This window comes from Lethenteron reissneri, chromosome 52 (genome assembly GCF_015708825.2).
Source record: "Lethenteron reissneri isolate LAM-NWPU_2019-01 chromosome 52, ASM1570882v1, whole genome shotgun sequence".
Taxonomy (NCBI): domain Eukaryota; kingdom Metazoa; phylum Chordata; class Hyperoartia; order Petromyzontiformes; family Petromyzontidae; genus Lethenteron; species Lethenteron reissneri.
This window is the reverse complement of record NC_083830.1, coordinates 6,046,346-6,063,750: the sequence shown is the minus strand read 5'-3', so window position 1 is coordinate 6,063,750 and position 17,405 is coordinate 6,046,346. Positions and strand designations below refer to the sequence as shown.

Sequence of the window (17,405 nt, the reverse complement as noted above, 5' to 3'; positions counted from 1 at the left end):
GCACGGCAGGGGATGGAGTGATGCGGTACAGGAGGATGTGGAGCTGAGTGGACTTGCCGATGACTGGTACTAGCGGTGTCAAGATCGACTTCTGTGGAGGAGGCTCGTGAATGACGCTGCTACTGGGCAGTTGGAGGCAGTCGCCCTCCAACAACAACGGAGGGCAGAGGAGCAATGCTCACAATAACGAGCGGAGCGCCGGGTGACTAAAACGCAGCAATTTGGCACATGAAGGAGCACAGGTGGTGCATTGGCCAGTGATCTCAGTCGACCTGTGGCACCTGGGTCTGTCCCGTGACGTGGTGCGTGTGGTGTGTGCGCGGTGGATGTGTGTGGTGCGTGTGTGTGGGGTGTGTGGTGTGTGTGTGTGGTGTGTGTGGTGCGTGTGTATGGTGCGTGTGTGTGGTGCGTGTGTGTGGTGTGTATGTGTGGTGCGTGTGGTGTGTGTATGGTGTGTGTGGTGCGTGTGTGGTGTGTGTGGTGTGTGTGGTGCGTGTGTGTGGTGCGTGTGGTGCGTGTGTGTGGTGCGTGTGGTGCGTGTGTGTGGTGCGTGTGTGTGGTGCGTGTGGTGCGTGTGTGTGGTGCGTGTGGTGCGTGTGTGTGGTGCGTGTGAGTGGTGCGTGTGGTGTGTGTGTGGTGCGTGTGTGTGGTGCATGTATGTGGTGTGTGTGGTGCGTGTGTGTGGAGGCCGCTACTTTGGGGCAGTTCGATGCGGCTGCCCTCCAGCAAACAGCGGATGACCGAGGAGCGACGCTCACAACAATGAGCGGATTGCCGGGCGGCTAAAACGCAGCAAGTTGGCACAGTGGGCAAACAGTCAGCAGTCAGTCACCACCCATGCACATGGGAAAGATATCGAGTCGCCGGCGATGAGATGCATGATGCCCGCACCTCCACACACACATTCACTCGTACATCCTGATCTCTGGACTGCACATTGCACTACATCGCACTACCACACTGGTTTAAATATCTTATTTCTTTAAATACTTTATTTAAATAATATTTTACATTTTAAAAATTCTTGACTGTTGTTTATTTTAAGTTTATTACATTTTTGATTATTTATCTTGTGTTGATCGCCGATTGTTTATTGTTTATTTATGTCTGTTAATTGTGATTAATTTTTTAATTGCTTGGTTGCACCGTGGGACCAAGAGAGAGGACTGTAATTTCATCTGTGTTGTATGTCATGCATGTAACACACTTGACAATAAAGTGACTTCAAGACTTGTTTTAATTAGGACGGTTGGCTGCGTACGGTGCGAAAGAGGTTCACGTAAATACAACACACACTGACGCTCTCCGTTTGGGGTTCTAAGGCAGGGAGGGATTCCTATTCTGAGCTCGGTAGACATCGGCCATGGCTCCGAATAAAGAGTAAGGGGCCGTCCATAAATGACGTCACGCGATTTTGGACGATTTTTGACCCCCCCCCCCTCGTCACACGGCGTCACAAAAAGTCAGACCCCCCCCCCCCGCAAATATGACGTCACAAAGCTCTGCCCCCCCCCCCCAAAAACATTTCCATGTTTGAAAATAAAAAATGCTTCAAATCGCTTTAAACGATTGTCATCGTAGCGCGTATTTAATGTGGCGCTGCACTCTGATGTTGTAGCAGTGTTGTTATAACAATTAGTGTTTTTATAACAATTCTATATTTATTTAAAGCTGCGCATTTTGATGTGACGTCACATTTCTCAAACCCCCCCCCCCCTCTCGTCACACATCGTCACAAAAATCTGACCCCCCCCTCTAGGTGCGTGACGTCATTTATGGACGGCCCCTAATAGGGGCGGGGGGGGGGGGCTCTGTAAGACTTCACCTCCGATATGCGCGTTTGCCTACTTACGGAGCGAAATAAATTCAACACACACATCCACCCCACGGTGATCCTGGCAAAGGCTCTTGGCGAAGATCCAACGAAGGGCGCTCTGCCTGGCTTCTCTCTCCGTACTCTTAGGTAAAAATAAATAATAAAAATAATAGAAATAATAATAGAAATAAAATAATAAATCACAGTGATTTTTAATTTATGAAAGAAAAATAAGTAATAAAAATAATAGAAATAATTATAGAAATAAAATAATAAATCACAGTGATTTTTAATTTATAAAATAAAAATAAATAATAAAAATACTAGAAATAATAATAGAAATTAAATAATAAATCACAGTGATTTTTCATGAAAAAATTACTGTGATTTTTAATTTTATTCCCATTATTATTTCTATTATTTTTATTATAAATTTTTTTACCTACGTGACTTTACCGAAAAAAAAACCTAAGAGTATGAATCCTCGCAGTCACGAAAGCTTCAAATCTAGAATTCTCTCTCCGTCTCGCAACACTCGCGAGGCCGCTGGCTGCTGGGGCGACACGTGGCCGGCGCGGTCCACTCCCACACGAGCAGGAATTGGGGAGACCGAACGCTTTGTTGTGACTGCGGGGAAGTGCACGTCATCACTTTGTGTTGTGTAATGTGCGTGTGAGAGTCTATGGGTCTCTGTGTGAGTGTATGGGTCTCTGTGTGTGAGTCTATGGGTCTCTGTGTGTGAGTCTATGGGTCTCTGTGTGAGTGTATGGGTCTCTGTGTGTGAGTCTATGGGTCTCTGTGTGTGAGTCTATGGGTCTCTGTGTGAGTGTATGGGTCTCTGTGTGTGAGTCTATGGGTCTCTGTGTGAGTGTATGGGTCTCTGTGCGATGTGTCTATGGGTCTGTGTGTGAGTCTATGGGTCTCTGTGTGTGAGTCTATGGGTCTCTGTGTGTGAGTGTATGGGTCTCTGTGTGTGAGTCTATGGGTCTCTGTGTGTGAGTCTATGGGTCTGTGTGTGAGTCTATGGGTCTCTGTGTGAGTGTATGGGTCTCTGTGCGATGTGTCTATGGGTCTGTGTGTGAGTCTTTGAGTCTCTGTGCGATGTGTTTGTGTGTGAGTCTATGGGTCTCTGTGTGTGAGTCTATGGGTCTCTGTGTGTGAGTGTATGGGTCTGTGTGTGAGTCTATGGGTCTCTGTGTGTGAGTCTATAGGTCTCTGTGTGAGTCTATGGGTCTGTGTGAGTCTATGGGTCTCTGTGTGTGAGTCTATGGGTCTCTGTGTGTGAGTCTATGGGTTTGTGTGTGAGTCTATGGGTCTCTGTGTGTGAGTCTATAGGTCTCTGTGTGAGTCTATGGGTCTGTGTGTGAGTCTATGGGTCTCTGTGTGTGAGTCTATGGGTCTCTGTGTGAGTGTATGGGTCTCTGTGCGATGTGTCTATGGGTCTGTGTGTGAGTCTTTGAGTCTCTGTGCGATGTGTTTGTGTGTGAGTCTATGGGTCTCTGTGTGTGAGTCTATGGGTCTCTGTGTGTGAGTGTATGGGTCTGTGTGTGAGTCTATGGGTCTCTGTGTGTGAGTCTATAGGTCTCTGTGTGAGTCTATGGGTCTGTGTGAGTCTATGGGTCTCTGTGTGTGATTCTATGGGTCTCTGTGTGTGAGTCTATGGGTCTGTGTGTGAGTCTATGGGTCTCTGTGTGTGAGTCTATGGGTCTCTGTGTGTGAGTCTATGGGTTTGTGTGTGAGTCTATGGGTCTCTGTGTGTGAGTCTATAGGTCTCTGTGTGAGTCTATGGGTCTGTGTGTGAGTCTATGGGTCTCTGTGTGTGAGTCTATGGGTCTCTGTGTGAGTGTATGGGTCTCTGTGCGATGTGTCTATGGGTCTGTGTGTGAGTCTTTGAGTCTCTGTGCGATGTGTTTGTGTGTGAGTCTATGGGTCTCTGTGTGTGAGTCTATGGGTCTCTGTGTGTGAGTCTATGGGTTTGTGTGTGAGTCTATGGGTCTCTGTGTGTGAGTCTATAGGTCTCTGTGTGAGTCTATGGGTCTGTGTGAGTCTATGGGTCTCTGTGTGTGAGTCTATGGGTCTCTGTGTGTGAGTCTATGGGTCTGTGTGTGAGTCTATGGGTCTCTGTGTGTGAGTCTATGGGTCTCTGTGTGTGAGTCTATGGGTTTGTGTGTGAGTCTATGGGTCTCTGTGTGTGAGTCTATAGGTCTCTGTGTGAGTCTATGGGTCTGTGTGTGAGTCTATGGGTCTCTGTGTGTGAGTCTATGGGTCTCTGTGTGTGAGTGTATGGGTCTGTGTGTGAGTCTATGGGTCTCTGTGTGTGAGTCTATGGGTCTCTGTGTGTGAGTCTATGGGTTTGTGTGTGAGTCTATGGGTCTCTGTGTGTGAGTCTATAGGTCTCTGTGTGAGTCTATGGGTCTGTGTGTGAGTCTATGGGTCTCTGTGTGTGAGTCTATGGGTCTCTGTGTGTGAGTCTATGGGTCTGTGTGAGAGTCTATGGGTCTGTGTGTGAGTCTATGGGTCTCTGTGTGTGAGTCTATGGGTCTCTGTGTGTGAGTCTATGGGTTTGTGTGTGAGTCTATGGGTCTCTGTGTATGAGTCTATAGGTCTCTGTGTGAGTCTATGGGTCTGTGTGAGTCTATGGGTCTCTGTGTGTGAGTCTATGGGTCTCTGTGTGTGAGTGTATGGGTCTGTGTGTGAGTCTATGGGTCTCTGTGTGTGAGTCTATGGGTCTCTGTGTGTGAGTCTATGGGTTTGTGTGTGAGTATATGGGTCTCTGTGTGTGAGTCTATAGGTCTCTGTGTGAGTCTATGGGTCTGTGTGTGAGTCTATGGGTCTCTGTGTGTGAGTCTATGGGTCTCTGTGTGTGAGTCTATGGGTCTCTGTGTGTAAGTGTATGGGTCTGTGTGAGAGTCTATGGGTCTGTGTGTGAGTCTATGGGTCTCTGTGTGTGAGTCTATGGGTCTCTGTGTGTGAGTCTATAGGTCTCTGTGTGAGTCTATGGGTCTGTGTGTGAGTCTATGGGTCTCTGTGTGTGAGTCTATGGGTCTCTGTGTGTGAGTCTATGGGTCTCTGTGTGTGAGTCTATGGGTCTCTGTGTGTAAGTGTATGGGTCTGTGTGAGAGTCTATGGGTCTGTGTGTGAGTCTATGCGTCTCTGTGTGTGAGTCTATGGGTCTCTGTGTGTGAGTGTATAGGTCTCTGTGTGAGTCTATGGGTCTGTGTGTGAGTCTATGGGTCTCTGTGTGTGAGTCTATGGGTCTCTGTGTGTGAGTCTATGGGTCTCTGTGTGTGAGTCTATGGGTCTCTGTGTGTAAGTGTATGGGTCTGTGTGAGAGTCTATGGGTCTGTGTTTGTGAGTCTATGGGTCTCTGTGTGTGAGTCTATGGGTCTCTGTGTGTAAGTGTATGGGTCTGTGTGAGAGTCTATGGGTCTGTGTGTGAGTCTATGGGTCTCTGTGTGTGAGTCTATGGGTCTCTGTGTGTGAGTGTATAGGTCTCTGTGTGAGTCTATGGGTCTCTGTGTGTGAGTCTATGAGTCTCTGTGTGAGTCTATGGGTCTCTGTGTTTGAGTGTATGGGTCTCTGTGTGAGTCTATGGGTCTCTGTGTGTGAGTTTATAGGTCTCGGTGCGATGTGTCTTTGGGTCTCTGTGCGATGTGTCTATGGGTCTGTGTGTGAGTCTTTGAGTCTCTGTGCGATGTGTCTGTGTGTGAGTCTATGGGTCTCTGTGTGAGTCTATGGGTCTGTGTGTGAGTCTATGGGTCTGTGTGTGAGTCTATGGGTCTCTGTGTGAGTGTATGGGTCTCTGGGAGAGTCTATGTGTCTCTGTGTGAGTCTTTGGGTCTCTGTGCGATGTGTCTGTGTGTGAGTCTATTGGTCTCTGTGTGAGTCTATAGGTCTCGGTGCGATGTGTCTGCGGGTCTGTGTGTGAGTCTATCGGTCTCTGTGTGAGTCTTTGGGTCTCTGTGCGATGTGTCTCTGTGTGAGTCTATGGGTCTCTGTAGATAAGTCGGATTTTATGTGAGTATGGGTCTCTATGTGAGTCTATGGATCTCTGTGTGGTCTATGGGCATCTGAGTCTATGTGTCTCTGTGCGAGTCTATGGGTCTCCGTGTGAGTCCGTGATTCTCTATGTGAGTCCGCGTGTCTCAGTGTGAAGTGCCTTCTGCCACTCTCATTACCGATCATTGCCCCACGCGAACCTTTGGAGAGGGGAAAAACCTGACCCCGTCTGGCAACCCGGATGGCTTCACCAAACTCATCGCACACACGCAGATTTAAAATACACGCGCCCGTCGCCTTTCAAATGCCTTACAAAAACAAGAACCGGGGTCTGCCCCCTGACCCAGCCGGCGAGCCTCCCATACTGCACGTGCCCTCAAAGCGCACCTAGCCTGGCATAAGTACCGAGGCAACGTCGCACCCCCCCACTTAGTGACTCACTGCGCTGCGAACCCGCTCGCGGCCGACACCATTGACGAATTCCTGAACCGGTTCTGGGCCTCCCCTAGGTCGACTTAACCTCAAATGAGTATCTGGTGCGGTGCGTAAACATTCGCCAACTGGGGAGACAAAGGCGGCCGGGCGTGGTGCTGGCCACCCACCCCCTCGCGTGCCGTGCCGGCCTTCATAGGTGCTACTCGCTAACAGCACTTGCCCCAACAGTCTGTTAAGGCTACACGGGGGATCTTTGTGTTTGTGGCTATGCTTGTGGCTTGCCTGCGATTGTGTTGTTGCTGTGGTCTGTGTTTGTACGTTTGTCTGTAATCGTAGGGCTGTGTCTGTACCTGAACTCGTTCAAGAGGGCCTTTGAGGGCCCGAGTTCTCTGCGCGTACAATGCACGCCTTTGTGTGTCGCTCAGGCCGCGTGTACGTGTCTGCATGGTCGTGTCCGCACCCGCGTGGGTGTGTGCCGGTTGTCTGTGTCGGTGCCGTGTCTGTGGTGTCGGTGTTGTGTCTGTGTTGGTGCTGTGGTTGTGGTTGTGGCTCGAGGTCACACCGCGGGTGCGTGGTTGGCGCTGCCGCTGTGCGCAAACAAATCCCTTTTGTCCCTTTGCCCAGAAAACTCTCGGAGTTTTTACTTCCCCGGGAGGGGGGGGGGGAGGAAAGGCAGGAGGAGAAAGAGCCAGGGAGGAGGAGATGGAGGAGGTGGAGGAGGTGGAGGAGGTGGAGGAGATGGAAGAGGTGGAGGAGATGGAAGAGGTGGAGGAGATGGAAGAGGTGGAGGAGATGGAGGTGGAATATGAGGAGTTGGAGGGAAGAACATGGACATAGAGTAGGGAGAGAGGGGGTAGAGAGAGAGGGGGGGTAGAAAGAGAGGGGGGGGGGTATAAAGAGAGGGGGGGGGTAGAGAGAGAGAGGGGGGGGTAGAAAGAGAGGGGGGTAGAGAGAGAGAGGGGGGGGGGGTATAAAGAGAGGGGGGGGGGTAGAGAGAGAGGGGGGGGTAGAAAGAGAGGGGGTAGAGAGAGGGGGGGGGGGGTAGAGAGAGAGAGGGGGGGGGGGAGAGAGAGGGGGTACAGAGAGAGGGAAGGGGTAAGCAGGAGGCGAGCAGAGCGTGAAATATTTTGTGAAATATTTCGTTTGAAAAGGATGGGGGGGGGGGGGGGCACATAAAGCAAAACATTGAGAAAAAAAACCCAAAAAAAACTAAACGATGAACGAAGCAAAGTGCCGACGACACCGATGATCTTCTTGTTTCCTCTGATCGTAAAAAGAAAAAAAGAGAGAGAATGAGCGAGTCAGCTCCGCCCATCATTCTTAACCCCACGGGGGCTGCGGGAGAGAGAATGGGGGAGAGCGAGCGGGCAGGGGAGAGAACTGGGGAGTGAGGGGGGAGTGAGGGGGGGGGAGTGAAGGGGGGGGAGTGAGGGGGGGGAGTGAGGGGGGGGTGAGGGGGGGGAGTGAGGGGGGGGAGTGAGGGGGGGGAGTGAGGGGGAGTGAGGGGGGGGGGGAGTGAGGGGGGAGAATTAGGGGGAGTGAGGGGGGAGAGGGGGGGAGGTGGGGGGGGGGGAGAATGAGGGGGAGTGAGGGGGGGGGAGTGAGGGAGGTGGGGGGAGAGTGAGGGAGGTGGGGGGGTTAGGGGGGAGAATGGGGGGGAGTGAGGGGGAAGAGTGAGGGAGGTGGGGGGAGTGAGGGGGGGGGGAGAATTAGGGGGAGTGAGGGGGGGAGAGTGAGGGAGGTGGGGGGGGGAGTGAGGGAGGTGGGGGGGGGAGTGAGGGAGGTGGGAGCGAGAATGAGGTGGTGGGGGGGGGAGAGAACTGGAGACGGGAGGGAGGGAGGGAGGGAGGAGAACAGGAGGAGGAGGAGCTGGGAGCGCGTAGGAGCGAGCCGCATTTCTTGGCTTCGTCCGTGAGACGCGAGCGAAGGAGGGAGGAGGGAGACACGAGAGAGAGAGGCGAGAGAGAGAGAGAGAGACGAGGCAGAGACACGGGCGCTGAGAATCGCGACTCCCACCCACCCCCCACAACGCCCTTCCTCCCCGCCATCCCGGCCCGCGGCTCCGACTCCGCTGCCCGCACCACGCGGGGAGCTGCACGCGGCCTCCGGCGGTCCGGTACGACGGGGCAGGGCAGGGGAGGAGGGCAGGGGAGGATGGGGTTGAAAGGCAGGGGGAGAAGGGGGGTTAAGGGCAGGGGAGCAGGGAGAGAAGGGCAGGGGAGGAGGGAGAGAAGGGGAGGGTAGAGTAGGGTTAAGGGCAGGGGAGCAGGGAGAGAAGGAGGGGGGAGAGAAGGGCAGGGGAGGGGGGAGAGAAGGGCAGGGGAGGGGGGAGAGAAGGGCAGGGGGAGAGAAGAGGGCAGGGAGGAGGGAGAGAAGGGGAGGGGGGAGAGAAGGGCAGGGGAGGGGGGAGAGAAGGGCAGGGGAGGGGGGAGAGAAGGGGAGGGGGGAGAGAAGGGCAGGGGGGAGAGAAGGGCAGGGGGAGAAGGGCAGGGGGAGAAGGGCAGGGGGAGAAGGGCAGGGGGAGAAGGGCAGGGGGAGAAGGGCAGGGGGAGAAGGGCAGGGGAGGAGGGGGAGAAGGGCAGGGGGAGAAGGGCAGGGGGAGGGGGGAGAAGTGCAGGGGAGGGGAAGAGAAGGGCAGGGGAGGGGGGAGAGAAGGGCAGGGGAGGGGGGAGAGAAGGGCAGGGGGAGGGGGGAGAGAAGGGCAGGGAGGGGGAGGGTAGAGTGTGGGAGGAGGGAGAGAAGGGCAGGGGAGGGGGGAGAGAAGGGCAGGGGGTATATGCTGGGACTCACAGGGCGCTGGGGGCCCACGGGGTGTGCTGCCCGCTGTCTCCGACCCCTGGGAGGGCGCGAACCCCGCCTCGTCCTCCAGGGGACTCACGTGACCCCAGGGCCCAGGTCGCCTCCCCCAGTCTCCCTCCCCCTCCCTCCCTCACTCTGTCTCTCTCTGTCTGTCTGTGTGGCCCTTCATCTCCCCTCCACATCTCCTACGTTTTCACTCCGATAGGTCTGACATTGGGCAGTGCCGTCTGTGGTGTTCCCTCCTCGTTCAGGATACTAGCAGTCTCCCTCCACCGATATCTCCTCCTCATCTCCCCTCGTCTCCCTCATCTCCCCTCGTCTCCCTCATCTCCCCGTGTCTCCCTCATCTCCCCGTGTCTCCCTCATCTCCCCTTGTCTCCCTCATCTCCCCTTGTCTCCCCGTGTCTCCCTGTCTCTCCCTCATCTCCCAGAATCTCCCAGAATCTCCCCGCGTCTCCCTCAACTCCCAGTCTCCTTCATCTCCCCGTGCCTCCTTCATCTCTCCGTGTCTCCCTCATCTCCTTCATCTCCCCGTGTCTCCCCGTGTCTCCCTCATCTCCCCCAGAATCTCCCAGAATCTCCCGTGTCTCCCTCACCTCCCCGTGTCTCTCTCATCTCCCCCAGAATCTCCCTCACCTCCCCGTGTCTCTCTCATCTCCCCCAGAATCTCCCTCATCTCCCCGTGTCTCCCTCACCTCCCCGTGTCTCTCTCATCTCCCCCAGAATCTCCCTCACCTCCCCGTGTCTCTCTCATCTCCCCCAGAATCTCCCTCACCTCCCCGTGTCTCTCTCATCTCCCCCAGAATCTCCCTCATCTCCCCGTGTCTCCCTCACCTCCCCGTGTCTCACTCATCTCCCCCAGAATCTCCCTCATCTCCCCGTGTCTCTGTCATCTCCCCCAGAATCTCCCTCATCTCCCCGTGTCTCCCTCACCTCCCCGTGTCTCTCTCATCTCCCCCAGAATCTCCCTCACCTCCCCGTGTCTCATCTACCCCAGAATCTCCCTCATCTCCCCGTGTCTCCCTCACCTCCCCGTGTCTCCCTCATCTCCCCCAGAATCTCCCTCATCTCCCCGTAGGTGACTGCACGACGCAGTCGAGGAGGAGGAGGAGGCTTTCGCGACCACTGTTATCTTCAACTCGCCTCTTGCCCGTCCAAGGACCCGGGTGCGTTGCAGTAAATGTGAAACTTGCGAGCGGAAATCAGACCGCGACGTGATATATTCATCGCATCAATTCGTGCGCAGTTTGTAAGGCCGCGGTGACACAGAGCTATTTCATTTGAAGGTTATAATCCCTTGTTCATCGTGACGTCCTTTTTACTCTGATGTCTCAGTAGCGTGACGGAGACCACGTGACGTGAGGGTTCTGCCTTTGTAGTGAGGGTTGTGAGTTGACGCTGAGGAGGGGGGAGGGGGCGACTCGCCCCCCCCCATGGGGAGTGACGTCACCCGCTAATTAATATTAATGAGGGGGGGTGTCCATGTGGAGTGACGTCACCTGTTCATGATTATTAATGAGGGAGGCTGTTCGATGCGGAGTGACGTCACCTGCTCATGATTATTCATGAGGGGGCGGGTTCTCCATGCGGGGTGACGTCACCCGCTCATGATTATTAATGAGGGGGGCTGGTCGACGTGGAGTGACGTCACGCGCGGGACACACAGACATTATTGGCTCATCATAGTAGTAAATAGAGGTTTTCCGGTTAGTTCACGCGAATTAAAATGCGTCGTTAAACCCGGGTTTCTGGGTTAGATAAAGCGTAAAAATAAAAGATACACTTTTGTATGGATACGATCTAACCTCTGTTATGGAAGACAAAGTAATATCCGCTGCTTGCAAGGCCAGGTGCTGAGTCACATCGGGCCACGCAGGGACGCAACGGTGGCTAGGGGATGTGAACTACCTCGCCTGGTGTACAGGTGGTCGTGAGTTCGATTCAGGTCCTGTTGTATATTTGGAGTTTGTGCCTCTCTCTCTCTCTCCGTGGAGAGATGTTAACTACCTCGCCTGGTGTACAGGTTCGATCCAGACCCCTGTTGTATGTTTGGAGTTTGTGTGTCTCTCTCTCTCCGTGGTGAGATGTTAACTACCTCGCCTGGTGTACAAGTGACCGTGGGTTCCATCCCAACCCTGTTGTATATTTTGAGTTTGTGTGTGTCTCTCGTCCGTGGTGAGGAGATGTTAACTACCTCGCCTGGTGTACAGGTGGCCGTGGGTTCTATCCCGACCCTGTTGTATATTTGGAGTTTGTGTGTGTCTCTCTCTCCGTGGCGAGGAGATGTTAACTACCTCGCCTGGTGTACAGGTGGCCGTGGGTTCGATCCAGACCCCTGTTGTATGTTTGGAGTTTGTGTGTGTCTCTCTCTCCGTGGCGAGATGTTAACTACCTCGCCTGGTGTACAGGTGGCCATGGGTTCCATCTCGACCCTGACCCCTGTTGTATGTTTGGAGTTTGTGTGTCTTTCTCTCTCACCGTGGTCGCGTGGACTTTTTTCCCTGTCCTCCGTTCCCCCCCCCCCCTCTACATTTAGAATCAACGTCACGAGTTTCGAGAGTATTTGGCAGCTAGAAATTTTCCACGCGATGATGATGAGCCCACTTCGTTTAGCCATCCATTTGTGATCGCCAGCTCGCTTCTGAAAAAGAGCTACATAGCTCAGTGGGGCCCCTACCTGGTACAATAAAATAAAAGTTGTTTAGTTTAGAATCGCCAGAGAAAAGGAGAGGATGGGGGGGGGGGTGGAGGGAGGCGGTCAGTGGTGAGGAGGGGGATGAGTGGTGGGGGGAATTGTGGGCGGGAGGGGTGGGATGAATGGTTGCATCCAGCGTTGCTAAACCCCCCCTACCCCCACTCCCTGACCCAAGCGCGATGTGCTTGAAGGTTTAGCTGCCACTGGGGGTGCCCCTCGGAATGTGGAATGTTCGAGATGAGACGCCGGTCACGTGGTGCGCCGCTCCCAGTCCCCGCATAGAGGGTGCTCTATGGAGGAAAAAAAAAACCACCCACCACTCATCATGAATGATTACTTTCTCACCCTCGTCTTACCTCTCCTCTTCATCTTACCCCCCCCCCCCATGTTACCCCCCCCCCCCCCACACACGCGCGCAGGCACTACTGGCAGTCCGCATGGCCTCCATCGTGAACCCGTCTCCGCTGACCTCCTTGAGTCCTCGGGTAGCTCCGAGCGCCGTGAGCCCTACCATGGTCTGGCTGCCCCTAGCTGCCCTCATCACCCTCGCCGCATCCTCCTCATCCTCATCATCGTCCTCCTCCTCCTCCTTGGCTTCCATCTCGCCCGAGTGGGAGATCTTGATGACCCGACACGGCGCGGATGCTCAGGGGAGCAGCAGCAGCAACAACAGCAGCACCAGCAGCAACAACAACAGCAGCAGAAACTACAGCAGCAGCAACAACAACATCAGCAACAACAACAGCAACAACAGCAGCAACAACTACAGCAGCAGCAAGCGCAACAGCAACAAGAGCGATAACAACTCCAGCAGCAGCAGCAACTACAGCAGCAACAACTACAACAACGTCAACTACAGCAGCAACAACTACAGCAGCAACAACTACAACAGTGGCAACTACAGCAGCAACAACTACAACAGTAGCAACTACAGCAGTGGCAACTACAGCAGCAATAACTACAGCAGTGGCAACTACAACAGCAACAACTACAGCAGTAGCAACTACAACAGTGTCAACTACAGCAGCAACAACTACAACAATGTCAACTACAGCAGCAACAACTACAACAGTGTCAACTACAACAGCAACAACTACAGCAGCAACAACTACAACAGTGGCAACTACAGCGCCAGCAGCACGAGGAGGCTGCGCAGAGCCATCTCAGAAAGCGACAAGGCCGTCATCCTGGACCTCCACAACAAACTGCGGGGCCAGGTGTCCCCATCGGCCTCGAACATGGAGTACCTTGTGAGTGGCCAGCAGATGTTTACTGCCTCGCCAGGTCTACAGGAGGTCGTGGGTTCGATCCCGACCCTGACGCTTGCTGCTGTATATTTGGAGTTTGCGTGTCTCTCTCATCATCATCACGGTGGCTAGGAGATGTTTACTGCCTCGCCAGGTCTACAGGAGGTCGTGGGTTCGATCCCGACCCTGACGCTTGCTGCTGTATATTTGGAGTTTGCGTGTCTCTCTCATCATCATCACGGTGGCTAGGAGATGTTTACTGCCTCGCCAGGTCTACAGGAGGTCGTGGGTTCGATCCCGACCCTGACGCTTGCTGCTGTATATTTGGAGTTTGCGTGTCTCTCTCATCATCATCACGGTGGCTAGGAGATGTTTACTGCCTCGCCAGGTCTACAGGAGGTCGTGGGTTCGATCCCGACCCTGACGCTTGCTGCGGTATATTTGGAGTTTGCGTGTCTCTCTCATCATCATCACGGTGGCTAGGAGATGTTTACTGCCTCGCCAGGTCTACAGGAGGTCGTGGGTTCGATCCCGACCCTGACGCTTGCTGCTGTATATTTGGAGTTTGCGTGTCTCTCTCATCATCATCACGGTGGCTAGGAGATGTTTACTGCCTCGCCAGGTCTACAGGAGGTCGTGGGTTCGATCCCGACCCTGACGCTTGCTGCTGTATATTTGGAGTTTGCGTGTCTCTCTCATCATCATCACGGTGGCTAGGAGATGTTTACTGCTTCGCCAGGTCTACAGGAGGTCGTGGGTTCGATCCCGACCCTGACGCTTGCTGCTGTATATTTGGAGTTTGCGTGTCTCTCTCATCATCATCACGGTGGCTAGGAGATGTTTACTGCCTCGCCAGGTCTACAGGAGGTCGTGGGTTCGATCCCGACCCTGACAATTGCTGTGTATTTGGAGTTTGCGGTGTTTCTCTCTCATTGTGGTGAGATGTTAACTACCTCGCCTGGTATACAGGAGGTCGTGGGTTCGATCCCGACCCTGACAATTGCTGTGTATTTGGAGTTTGCGGTGTTTCTCTCTCATTGTGGTGAGATGTTAACTACCTCGCCTGGTATACAGGAGGTCGTGGGTTCGATCCCGACCCTGACGCTTGCTGCTGTATATTTGGAGTTTGCGTGTCTCTCGCTCTTTCATCATCATCACGGTGGCTAGGAGATGTTAACTACCTCGCCTGGTGTACAGGAGGTCGTGGGTTCGATCCCGACCCTGACAATTGCTGTGTATTTGGAGTTTGCGGTGTTTCTTTCTCATTGTGGTGAGATGTTAACTACCTCGCCTGGTATACAGGAGGTCGTGGGTTCGATCCCGACCCTGACGCTTGCTGCTGTATATTTGGAGTTTGCGTGTCTCTCGCTCTCTCATCATCATCACGGTGGCTAGGAGATGTTAACTACCTCGCCTGGTGTACAGGAGGTCGTGGGTTCGATCCCGACCCTGACAATTGCTGTGTATTTGGAGTTTGCGTGTCTCTCTCTCTCCGTGGTGAGATGTTAACTACCTCGCCTGGTATACAGGAGGTCGTGGGTTCGATCCCGACCCTGACGCTTGCTGCTGTATATTTGGAGTTTGCGTGTCTCTCGCTCTCTCATCATCATCACGGTGGCTAGGAGATGTTAACTACCTCGCCTGGTGTACAGGAGGTCGTGGGTTCGATCCCGACCCTGATGCCTCCTATATATTTGGAGTTTGCGTGTCTCTCTCTCTCCGTGGTGAGATGTTAACTACCTCGCCTGGTGTACAGGAGGTCGTGGGTTCGATCCCGACCCTGACGCCTGCTGCTGTGTATTTGGAGTTTGCGTGTCTCTCTTTCTCATCATCATCACGGCGGCTAGGAGATGTTAACTGCCTCGCCTGGTATACAGGAGGTCGTGGGTTTGATCCCGACCCTGACGCCTGCTGCTGTGTATTTGGAGTTTGCGTGTCTCTCTCATCATCATCGCGGTGGCTAGGAGATGTTAACGATCTCGCCTGGTATGCAGGAGGTCGTGGGTTCGATCCAGACCCTGACGCCTGCTGTAGATTTGGAGTTTGCGTGTCTCTATCTCTCATCATCATCGCGGTGGCTAGGAGATGTTAACTACCTCGCCTGGTATACAGGAGGTCGTGGGTTCGATCCAGACCCTGACGCTTGTTGTAGATTTGGAGTTTACGTGTCTCTCTCTCTCATCATCATCACGGTGGCTAGGAGATGTTAGCTGCCTCGCCTGGTATACAGGAGGTCGTGGGTTTGATCCCGACCCTGACGCCTGTTGCTGTGTATTTGGAGTTTGCGTGTCTCTCTCATCATCATCGCGGTGGCTAGGAGATGTTAACTATCTCGCCTGGTATGCAGGAGGTCGTGGGTTCGATCCAAACCCTGACGCCTGCTGTAGATTTGGAGTTTACGTGTCTCTGTCTCTCATCATCATCGCGGTGGCTAGGAGATGTTAACTACTTCGCCTGGTATACAGGAGGTCGTGGGTTCGATCCCGACCCTGACGCCTGCTGTTGTATGTTTGGAGTTTGCGTGTCTCTCTCTCTCATCATCATCGCGGTGGCTAGGAGATGTTAACTACCTCGCCTGGTATACAGGAGGTCGTGGGTTTGATCCCGACCCTGACGCCTGCTGCTGTATATTTGGAGTTTGCGTGTCTCTCTCATCATCATCGCGGTGGCTAGGAGATGTTAACTACCTCGTCTGGTATACAGGAGGTCGTGGGTTCGATCCCGACCCTGACGCCTGCTGTGTAGTTGGAGTTTGCGTGTCTCTCTCTCTCATCATCATCATCACGGTGGCTAGGAGATGTTAACTACCTCGCCTGGTGTACAGGACGTCGTGGGTTCGATCCTGACCCTGACGCCTGCTGCTGTATATTTGGAGTTTGCGTGTCTCTCTCATCATCATCGCGGTGGCTAGGAGATGTTAACTACCTCGCCTGGTATGCAGGAGGTCGTGGGTTCGATCCAGACTCTGACGCCTGCTGCTGCATATTTGGAGTTTGCGTGTCTCTCTCTCTCCCTCATCATCATCGCGGTGGCTAGGAGATGTTAACTACCTCGCCTGGTGTGCAGGAGGTCGTGGGTTCGATCCAGACCCTGACGCCTGCTGTATACTTGGAGTTTGCGTGTCTCTCTCTCTCCGTGGTGAGATGTTTACTACCTCGCCTGGTGTGCAGGAGGTCGTGGGTTCGATCCAGACCCTGACGCCTGCAGTGTATTTGGAGTTTGCGTGTCTCTCTCTCTCCGTGGTGAGATGTTAACTACCTCGCCTGGTGTGCAGGAGGTCGTGGGTTCGATCCCGACCCTGACGCCTGCTGCTGTATATTTGGGGTTTGCGGTGTTTCTCTCTCTCACCGTGGTCGCGTGGATTTTTCAACGGGTCCTCCGATTTCCCGCCCCACCTCCGCCTTTAGAATCGACACCACAGGCGTTTAGAGTTACTGTATTTGGCTGCTATATATTTCTAGATTTGAAGCTTTCGTGACTGCAAGGATTCATAATCTTAGGTTTTTTCGATAAAGTCACGTAGGTAAAAAAAATAAAATTAATAAAAGTAATAATAGAAATAAAAAAAATCACGACGTTTCGGAGGCAACACAAGTCTCCGTCATCAGGTGGAACCGTCACAGCTAGATTTTTTTACCTACGTGACTTTACCGAAAAAACCTAAGAATATGCTACACATTTCCACGCGATGATAAATGAGCCACTTGGTTGAGCTGTCGTTTGAGATGATATCGCCTGGTCAAATAAAATAGAATGAGGGGGGGGGGGGGTGGAGGTTTGACCTTGACCTGACCTTCATTGATTGACCCACCCCCCTTTCCCCTCCTACAACAGCCTCCTTGATGGGTGTGCGTAGTGGGAAGCGGTGGTGTAGTGGTTAGCGCGCTGCGCTACGAACCCGGCGACCCGGGTTCGATTCCCGCTCACGGCCAACACCGGTGACGATTATCTGAAACGGTCTTGGGCCTTCCCTAGGTTGACTCAGCCTCAAATGAGTACCTGGTGCGGTGAAACATCGATACTAGGGAGATAAAGGCGGCCGGGCGTGGTGTTGGCCACCCACCCCCTCGTGTGCCGTGTCGGGCTTCATAGGTGCTCGCTAATAGCACTTGCCCCAACATTCTGTTAAGGCTATACGGGGGATCTTTATCTTTGTTGTTGGTGGTGGTGGGGGAGGAGGAGTTGTACATTCTAAAGTAAAATTTTCTTGGGTATAATCAGCCTGGATTGTGTGAGGAGCTCACAGAGCCTTGAAAGATCTGGACAAAGTCCCATCAATGAACTCCTCCGGCAGCCAAGGCTGCGTTGGCTGGGTCATGGAGCCCGCATGCCCAGCCACCGCATGCCTAAACAGCTTTTGTTCGGCCGGATAGAGGGGGCTCAACAGGCTAGATAAGAGATGGAGTGATGTGGT

The 17,405-nt window shown here is 53.5% G+C and overlaps 1 protein-coding gene across 4 annotated transcripts in view; it reads left to right on the top strand.

Annotated features, from left to right (window-relative positions):
* Positions 1 to 8,176: 8,176 nt before the first annotated feature.
* Positions 8,177 to 17,405, top strand: part of LOC133355797 (cysteine-rich secretory protein LCCL domain-containing 1-like) — a 36,249-nt gene continuing 27,020 nt past the window's right edge. For 2 of the 4 annotated variants that reach the window (XM_061573167.1, XM_061573164.1), the window contains exons 1-3: positions 8,177 to 8,366; positions 10,106 to 10,215; positions 12,164 to 12,994. In XM_061573167.1, coding sequence (XP_061429151.1) covers positions 12,182 to 12,994 — 813 coding nt within the window. In that variant the 5' untranslated portion in view covers positions 8,177 to 8,366; positions 10,106 to 10,215; positions 12,164 to 12,181. The remainder of the gene's footprint in view (positions 8,367 to 10,105; positions 10,216 to 12,163; positions 12,995 to 17,405) is intronic. The other 2 variants (XM_061573165.1, XM_061573166.1) reach the window with 2 other exon arrangements.